The sequence below is a fragment of the Chanos chanos genome, chromosome 9 (assembly GCF_902362185.1).
Source record: "Chanos chanos chromosome 9, fChaCha1.1, whole genome shotgun sequence".
In the NCBI taxonomy this organism is placed as follows: Eukaryota; Metazoa; Chordata; class Actinopteri; order Gonorynchiformes; family Chanidae; genus Chanos; species Chanos chanos.
In genome coordinates, this window is record NC_044503.1 from 38,774,606 (window position 1) to 38,784,749 (window position 10,144).

A 10,144-nucleotide genomic window follows, 5' to 3' on the forward strand; every position below is an offset into this window, starting at 1 on the left:
CATTTTTGTCTAGGACTTCAAAGTTTGGGTGGTTGGTTTTAAATGTATGGAAAAGAGTTTTTCTTATTTCTGTATACTTCTCACAGTGAAGAAGAAAATGCTCCTCTGTCTCCACCTTCCCTGTCTGGCACTGACCACATGTTCTGTCCTCTTTTGGCAGCCAGGTTTTTCTGTGTCTGCCTGTTTCCACTGCAAGTTTGTGGTCACTGAGTCTGTACTTGGTCAGGATTTGCCTCTGCTTCGTATCTCTGACAGAGAGGAGATACTCTGCCAATTTATACTCTCTTTTTAGGGTCAAATAGAAGCTCATTCTGCTTTGACTGGTGGTCTGGTTTCTCCAATGTTCCAAATAGTCTTCTTTTGCTTGTTTGATGATTTTATTGACACAAATTGGTGGTTTGGAAGCAGTACTGATCTGAACATATTGTGTATTAGTTTTCGTTACTGGGTTAGTGAGCTTCAGTAGCAGTTGGCTTAGAGGACTCTTTCCTGGGTTCAGTTCTTGGGTTTTCAATGCCTCAAATTGGAGTGTATTTTGTGGGCTAGACTTCAAATGCATCCAGAATTTTAAAGTTCGTTTTTGAATCGATAAAGCCAAAGGATAACGGCCTAATTCTGCCCTACATGCATTGCTAGGTGTTTTTGTTTGGACTTTTAGTACAGATCGACAGAATTCAGCATGTAGGACTTCTGTTGGATGCTTGTCCCACGTAGTGTAGTCATGCATACCGAGTGGACCCCAGACCTCACTTCCATACAGCGCAATAGGCTGTATTATGCTGTCAAATAATTTGCACCAGATTGTGATTGGTATATTTATATTGAAAATTTAGATTTTATAGCATAGAGTGCTCTACGGGCTTTTTCTTTGAGTGCATTCACTGCCGTTCTGAAACTTCCTGATGCAGTAATGGGAAGACCGAGGTAAGTATACTGCATCGTGTGCTCTAGGACAGTGCTACCCAGAGTGAACATGTATTTGTGCTCCTGACATCTGGGCTTCTTTTGGAAAATCATGATTTTTGTTTTTATAGGAATTACTGCCATGGCCCAGGTCTGGCAGTACTTTTCTAGCAGGTCCAGGTGCTGCTGTAGGCCCTGTTCAGAGGGTGACAGGAGCACCAGGTCATCTGCATAGAGCAGGAATTTGACCTTTGTGTCTTGAAGGGTGAGTCCAGGAGCTGCAGATTATTCCAACTGCACGGCTAATTTATTAATGTAGATGTTGAAGAGTGTTGGACTCAGGCTGCAGCTGTGATGAATGTGACAGAAGACCCAAGTGCAGAGCTCTGATACTTTAATACAACCGTTCAACGAATCCAAATCAGAATCCTTAGGAATAGCCAAGAAACACAAGCCAGGGTCAAAAATCCAATGGAGAGTTAACAGGAATCAGTACAAACAAATCCAAACACAAATGACAATGAGCAGGGTCAAAAAGGCAGGCAAAGGGTCAAACACAGGAACAGACTATCAGACACAATCAGCAAAAGTTCAAAAACGTTCAGTAGCACAAGCTCAATACCTCACAAGGAGGTGCTTGCTACTGCAGCCCTTAAATCCCCCAGTGGTGATTAGGTGGATTTGCTGCAGGTGTGTCAAAACTCAGGAGACTCAGAGCGTGGGCGTGGCTGAACAGCGGATTGGCTGGGAGCAGGTCTGACAGCAGCCCTGTCTCACTCCACGTCTCTGTGTGAAGAGCTCCGTTTGTTTTTTGCCAATTTTTACTCTGCATTTATTATTTGAATACATTGATTTGATCACATCATATACTTTACCCCCTACACCACTTTCTAAAAGTTTGTAACATAATCCTGTGTGCCAAATAGAATCAAATGCTTTTTTAAAGTCAACAAAGCAAGCAAATATTTTTCCATTTTATGTGTCTTTTACATGTTTATGGATTAGGGTGTAGATATGATCTGTGGTACAGTGGTTTGGGAGAAAGCCATTTCGATTTTTATTCAGGGCATTGTGTTCTTTAAGGAAGGTTTGAATTCTGTCATTTAAAATGCTACTAAATACCTTCCCCAGATTACTGCTCACACAGATACTTCTGTAATTATTAGGGTCCAATTTGTCTCCACCTTTATGACTTGGGGTAATGATCCCTTGATTCCAAGGCCTCGCTGATTTAAACATGTGGAATATCTCCCTTAAGATACAAGGCTTCACTGAATCCATTTAAACATGTGGAATATCTCCCTTAAGATACAAGGCCTCGCTGAATCCATTTAAACATGTGGAATATCTCCCTTAAGATACAAGGCTTCACTGAATCCATTTAAACATGTGGAATATCTCCCTTAAGATACAAGGCCCCACTGAATCCATTTAAACATGTGGAATATCTCCCTTAAGATACAAGGCTTCACTGAATCCATTTAAACATGTGGAATATCTCCCTTAAGATACAAGGCCTCGCTGAATCCATTTAAACATGTGAGATATCTCCCTTAAGATACAAGGCTTCATTGAATCCATTTAATCATGTGGAATATCTCCCTTAAGATACAAGGCCTCACTGAATCCATTTAATCATGTGGAATATCTCCCTTAAGATACAAGGCCTCGCTGAATCCATTTAAACATGTGGAATATCTCCCTTAAGATACAAGGCTTCACTGAATCCATTTAAACATATGGAATGTCTCCCATAGGAACTCCTGATGTTAAGTTGTATAAAATCTTTAATGTTTAGCTATTGATCATTGATCACTTTATGGAATACTGACCACGAATGCCAGCACATGTGGCATTGCAGTGCCGTTGGTCAAAAAAAGGGTTTCCATTGCCAGCACAACCAGTCCAGAAGAACGTTTTGCATTTTTGGTGAACAGCGTCATAGTAAAAGTGGACATTAGAGCCCAGACAGTCCCCTGGCGCTTTTCTGAAGTAGCAGGCCATAGACTCTAGAGAAAATTAGAGTTAAAGAAAATTACATTATGTATATTATGTATATTATGTAAATTGCGTATATTAGGTCAGTTATGTATATTCACGTAAATGACGTCACATCAGTAGAGTGACTTTGCTAAAAACAGTTTAAGCGTTCATCTCAGGTGAAGTAACGCATAAAATTAGACAGTGCTCGCTGTAATTGTTTTTTTTAACCACCAGATGGCGCATTCTACAAGCACTAAAGTATCGTTTTGTGGAAAGAAACAAATAAGTTAATCTGTGGCATGAAACAGATGCACAGACCTCCTTATTCACAGAGGGTTTAAGTTAAAAGCATATTTAAAAAAATGAAAAGCATTAAATATAATTGTTTATCCAGAGGTTCAATCTGTAACGCTCCTCATCGTACAATGGAGAATTATTGAGCTACTGTAGCACTAGAGCCACGGGCTCAGAGAGAAGCCGAGTAGTCTTACACATCATCTGTCTTCTGTTGGAATAGCGGATATAAGTCTTTGACCATAGAGAATAATGATTCCCTGTCTACGGAAGGATCAACATTCTTGTTTTGTGCAATGTTTTAACATTTTAAACTATTCCTGGAGAGGACAGATAATCACCATCCACGGGATAGAACTCCTCAGCTTTAAATGAACAACTCCTCATGCAGGACTTCTCAGACGTGAAGCGATTTCCATTTACACCGGTTCCCTGGTACCTGAACGGACTGCACCGATCTGTAGACTTGTCATAGTACATGTAGATCCGCGTTTCATCTCCTGTTCCAGGATCCATTGGCAGATCACAGACGACTATAAGTTGGGAGAGATACAGAACACAGAAAAACGAGCTCTAATTTTAATATCGCTAACTTAAACGATCGGTTGTCTGATCACGTGTCACCTTTGTCCTTAAAGAGAGTTGTGTGTTAAGGCTGGAAATAACAGGTGCATTTCTAGGATTTCATTTCCAATAATGTAGTATATAATACAGTCTAATAGCGTAATAACATACAGCATGAACATATTATAAATTGCATTTTTCTGAGTGAAGTTAATACAAGTGTTCTCATCTGACTCAAAGCTGGGTCTTTTATATGTCAACCGCAAACGAGGAACGTCAGAGCCAAATCCAGATCCTGATCCGAGTTCTGATCCGATTCAGGCAGAAGAGTGCGGGGGCTGGTATTGGATCTCGCTCTAACACGGCTAAGAAGCTTACGGTGTAAGAAATATTTTCTGTGGTGAAAACTAAGTGTGCATGACACCTGAAGAAAACGAGCATTTAATTAGTGCGGTGAAAGAAACGGCCCACATTTAGTTTTTATGACTTTTGTGAACGTGTATCATTTATTACGACGGAAAGAACCCATCCTCTTCTCTGTTTCCTTGTTACTCTCAAACCAAAAAATAGCAGAGATTCGTTTGACGATTTCTCCACTTAACGCAAAGCCACTCCCAAGGTCTATATTAAGAATGAACTGGATTCCGCTCAGACAGTTTACACAAAAGTCTTCCTTCTAAAACTAATAATCTCTACCTGACCAACCTCATTGCATGTGTGTTACGAGTTCTTGCGAATATCATCTTCCCATTAATCATAGTCAAGCCTTACTTTTCTCACCAGTATAACTTAAAAACAGAATGAAACAGACTGAAGTAGTATGGAATCAGTGAACTTACGTGATCGCTCTTTCTGTGTCTGAGAAAAGGGCAGAACAGTATAAATAATTGAAATTAAGATGAGATCCCGCATGGTGGTGTGTGCTGGGCTGTTTTTTTCCCAAAGTGAATGAGGAGTGGGTGGTGAAGAACGACCTCTGCCCTCTCTCTCTCTCTCTCTCTCTCTCTCAACAGAAAGCTATGATTCAGACTGTCACGTACTCATTTCTGTGTCGTTTGAGCTTATTATAGTTTCAGTTTCAGTTTTAGAAATTTATAAATTCAAAACAAATCTCAGCTGCGTCTGCCAGAGCAGTTTGTCCATCAGCTCCTTCTCCACCTCTCTTGCGTTTTTTGTCGACAGGTCGAGGTTAAAAAAAATGAACGATGGAATGAAGGAAATTAAGAAATGATTTCTCCAAAAAAAATATTAAGATAAACAATCTGATCTAAAAGGTTCACTGCACACTGGGGATGTGCATCTCCATCGCGTTGCCAACGATCCGATACTTTAAAGATACATATGAAGCAACTGCTGATGCGATACGATATGATTGCGATGCAGTGTGGTTTGACAAGTTTTGATTCAGTACAACATGATGTCATGCAATTGAATATGGTACGGATAGTTTGACTTTATTTCTTTGGTTCTTCTTAAGCAGACAGCAAATCACTTAAATGAACTTAAAAAATGACATTTTTACTTCATGTATTTATTTCTCTAGTTCTGCAGCTCACTAAACATCTCATTTATGACTGTTTCTTTTTGACTTCGCGTGCACTTGAGAAACAGTCTAGACAGGAGGAATCAATCTAAATATAAAACTATTGGTCACAAACTATTGGTCACATTTCTAGACAAGAAAGGCACAGGGCCTCTACCAATAATTATGTATCAATAAATCGGATTTTACCAATGCTAGGACGTTAGAAACGATGCATCCCGAGTTCATCCCATATTGTATCCGGTGCACGTTTTTTTTAATCCAGGCAATGGCATCGCGAACTTCCATAGCGATGCACCGATGAGAATCAGTGAATCTTACCATCACTACTCTGTATAAAGCTACATTGGGACATCTGCCCCTCCATGTGTCAGGTAAAGGAATGTCACTGAAAAACACTGGAAAATCCTGCAGATTAAGGTTAATCCTGCAGATGACCGTGTTCCAGCATTTTCCAGCGCTCCTCAGGGAGACTGATGGAGAATCTGACATTCTTTGTATCAGAGGAGATCTGGAGGTTTCTGTATCTTTTAGGCCAGTTCTACACAGACATGTTTAGTCACTAATTCAAGCCCATGCAGGTTTAGGATATCAGATTCAGAGGACTGGAACAAAATCTTTCCCCAGTCCAGCCACCGTGGAGGAAAGTTTCTCCAGACAGGCTCCTAAACATCCCAGAGATGACGAGTCTGAGTTTCCACTTTCCTCTCATGTCTTGGCAGGCTGTGGAAAATCAGAAAGGTCTTGTAATGCTGGGGAAGTCAAAGTTTAAAGAGAGAAAGAGATGAGATTGTTGGTCAGGTGATGGGGTGACAGATATATTTGCTCTGCTTTGACAACGACAGCAGAAGAAAAGAATGAAGAGAGGGGGAGGTGTATGGTGAACGCACACAGGCAGGTTTTTCCAGGTGGAGGTGTGAGCAGTTTTATCTTTCACCTCATTACACAACAATACTCTGTTACATTTCATGTCAAAAACACACCTCCCCCCTTCATAACCAACCTTACTTTTTAAAACCTGAGGAGGGTTTTTATTAGAGGGCACTACATGTCTCTATTACATCTCCCTTAGCTACATAACAGGGATTAACCGTTCTCTTATAACAGGGAAATGGCTCAACCATTTTGTCATATTCATTTGGGAAGACAGATTCACTAATGAAATCAAGGAGGGCCATGCAAGTATATAGCTTTGAAAATGATATTTTGCTTTATTTCAGTGAAAACGTCACACATTTGGACAGTCCTGTGGGGTGCAGGGGTCTTCTGTGGTTTGCACTGGGATGGAATGCACAGACAGAAATGCCCGTCTCTGAGTCTGACACGTCAAACCACTTCAACATGTTTAGAGTAAAAGTGTGAGTCAAAGTGTTTGTGAGTGTGTGTGTGTGTGTGTGTGTGTGTGTCTGCAAGGGATTGGCTAAGGGAGAAAACATTAAAGACAGTCATCAACAAAGAACTGTGCTCGACAGCAAAACACCTGCAACAAAAGACTGAAGAAAACATCTTTTTCCCTTCATGCTTGTGTTAGATAATGCCATCTAGAACCAGTGAGTCACCGTGAGTGTTCTCTGAAAAACCTGGAGCTGAAGTTCATAGGAATAAGTAATAATAATCTCCTTATGGGTGTCACACACAATCTATCTGTGAGTGTCGCAGTGGATGTGACCAGAATTAGAGAGTGACAATCTCTCAGGACTGACTGTGTAATTTTTGGGGCACGAAACCAGACAAAACCAGTTTACAGTGTTAAGCGAGAGGACAAAAAAAGAGACTCGTGTCTGGACGATGCATTAACAGAATCGGGACATCGCAATAGCGCGATGGCTACTCAACTCCTCGACCAGATCCAATGCTCGGTGTGTTTGCGTGAATTCATGGATCCCGTGTGTCTGCCGTGCGAGCACATTTTTTGCTGACGGCCACCTGCGCTCCGGACCGGGTCAAAGTGCGGCGTGTCCCGAATGCAGGCTTACGTTCACCGAAAGCAACATCCAAACCAGCAGAGCGGTGAGAAACATGGTGGACGCCGCCAAAGCCCATTTAACGGAGCACCAGGCGCTGAAAATGAAGGCGGACGCCTTGGCAACAGAGCCAGAGGGTCAACATCTGGAAACACACAAGTTGGATTTGAACACCGCAGAGTGCTCAAAACACCAAGAGAAACTCAGCAACTACTGTGAGACAGATCAGAGACTGATTTGCGGCAGCTGTAAAAAGGACAACCAGCATAAGAAACACAAAGTGAAGCCCATTAAAGACGTTGAGAAAACGAAAAAGGTACAGTATCGCAATCTGAGTATGATTTCACAAGAACCAAGACGTGATCAAGCTCTGGAGTTTTGGGATGAGATTTTTCTGCCATGCAGTAGAGGAGACAGTATTTATGAGTTGATGGTATGTGCTATGGGATGATGAAAAGTGATGGTGTGATATTTTTTTCCTAATCTTTGTATCAATAATAACATATTTTGCCTGAACACAGTGGTAGGTTGGAGGTTTTGCTGAGAAGAACATGAAAATAATTTTGCAGAACTTCATCTTATCTACCTCAATATTTTGATTTTGCTCATAGAAAGATCTGCATGGACAGCTGGACTTCCTTTCCACAGAAAACACACAACTGCATGTTTTAATCCATAAACAAACAGAGGAGATTAAGAACATTAAGCTGAGATTAAACACTAGCTGTAACAGATTTGAAAACTAATATATTTCGTATTTTAAGTGTAAAAACAAAATTTTGGCCAATCTTTGCTTGTCCAACCTGAATCCACAAGTTAACTTTCAAGTGTAAGCACTAAATGTCACTTCAGGATTCTGACTCTGAATTCTAGAACGTAGGAGACCCAACCAAGATGCTCTAGAGCAGAACATTTCCAGAACCATTCATGAGCACTTAATCAAATATTAGTCCAGTCTCTAATCTTACTGGTACATTCTGGGTTAGCCCTGTGATGATGACATGTGATATGTGTTCACAGGAGAGATCTGGCCTTGCCTCTGCTCAGATCTCTCTTCAGTTTGAGGAGCTGCACCAGTTCCTCAGGAGGAGGGAGATGGAGGTGAAAAACCAACTGGAAAAGGAGGAGAAAGATGCAGTGAGAGCGGCAGAGGAGAAACTGTCTGTTGTGGAGGCTCTGCTGAGAGAGGGGAGGGAAAAACAGGAGATGATCCAGTCGACCCTGGACAACGACACGGATCTATTTACACGGGTTTGAGCGGTTGGTCCCTTTTAATATTGAGACTGTGTCTGGTTTCTCATATTAAGGCTTATAGTGTGTGTGTGTGTGTCTGTGTGCGTGTGTATGTGTGTGTGTGTGTGCGTGCGTGCGTGTGTGTGTGTGTGTGTATGTGTGTGTGTGTATGTGTGTGTGTGTTTTTATAGTAGTGGAGTAACTGTGGACAGTCTCTGGTGGATGAAATGAAACAGGGAAATGGTGAAAACCCATCCATCAAATTTCCTATTCATAAAACTAAGTGAGTTCTGGGATCGGTCATAATTCACAAGATTATCATTTAGAATTTTAGATTGTGATTTTATAGATTAGTCATAATCTTTGTAAAATAAAACACAGTATAAAATAATAGACAATAAAATGCACAAACACTCTAGACAAATGACCTGTTTTCCTTAAGGTTCGTCTCAAGAGTGAAGAACCTCAGGCCTTACAGTAACCCCCAAGTCAGTCTCCCTGGGTCCTTATGAGAGTCACCTGCAGTTCTTTGTGTGGAAGGAGATGTTAGAAACCATTAAACCAGGATAGAGAGGTTTATCTCTTATTGATATTACACACACCTTTCACTTATTTCTCCCTGTGGAAGATGCATTTTAACACAACATTACACAAAGCTCAGATCTTTTTCTTTCTTTTCTTTCTTTTTTTTTTAAAGGAAAGCAAAAATCATCAAATGAGAGAGTGACGATTTTGTTGTGTTGATGATGGTGGCGTATTGTTAGGATGATAGCATTTTAAAATCTGTGAATCTGTTCACTTTTAGTTCCTTATCATCATGCCATAAAGGAAAAGGACAGCTCCCATCTGAAGATCTCAGTCAACAGAGTGGGTCTGAAAAAGAAATCCAAAAAGGACAGATCTCTCTGCGTCAGTACCGAGGGCTCCTTCACACGCGGACAGCATTACTGGGAAGTGGAAGTGGGAGAGAAACTGAACTGGGAAGTGGGTGTCGGCGAATAATGATCAACACACGGTTACAGTTCACATTATCTTACTTGTTTGTTGATTGATTTTTCTTTACCATTATTTGAATCAAAGTCTGTTTCTCTCTCTTTCTCTCTCTCTCTCTGTCTGTCAGGTTAGGTTATGACTGTGCAGTCTCTGACTACATCCATTCATACTCACTGTGTTTGAATCAGATCAGATCTATTCAGTCAAGTGGTGGAAACCAAAGCAAATGTCATTCTTTTCTACTTTGTTTTCAGCTGTTCTGCTCTTTTTTGAATGAAATAAAGGCCTGAAATGGAAACTCTTACGGTGAGGGTTATTTGTGCAAAACCTTCAGGTTCAAAAGAAATGCGGTAAAAACCAACCTGGTGTCACAAAAAAAAAGATGTCAGATGTTGACATTTAAAAAAGGTCAATATCCAATGTTTAATTCTGTTTCATAATCGTATGTGGCGTCTGTAAAATGATCATGTGTAAAAGTATCTGTGTTAGAGTGTACCACTGCCATGTCACTTTAATGAAGAGCTTTTAATGAGGATCTCACATTATTAATCATTTCTAATTACATTACTTGATGTTTCATTCATATTCCATAACAATGTTTGGCAAAGAAGGCTGCAGAAAGTGAAAATTCAAGAAGTAAAATATTATGTAATCCTCTAAAGGTTCG

General features: G+C 40.6%; 1 protein-coding gene across 1 annotated transcript in view; it reads left to right on the plus strand.

Moving 5' to 3' along the window:
* The first annotated feature begins 7,110 nt into the window (after nt 1-7,110).
* The window catches only part of LOC115821769 (nuclear factor 7, brain), a 282,027-nt gene continuing 278,993 nt past the window's right edge, over nt 7,111-10,144 (plus strand). Inside the window, 2 exon segments of the mRNA XM_075353609.1 lie at nt 7,111-7,202; nt 7,204-7,567. Of these exon segments, the coding sequence (XP_075209724.1) occupies nt 7,111-7,202; nt 7,204-7,567 (456 nt within the window).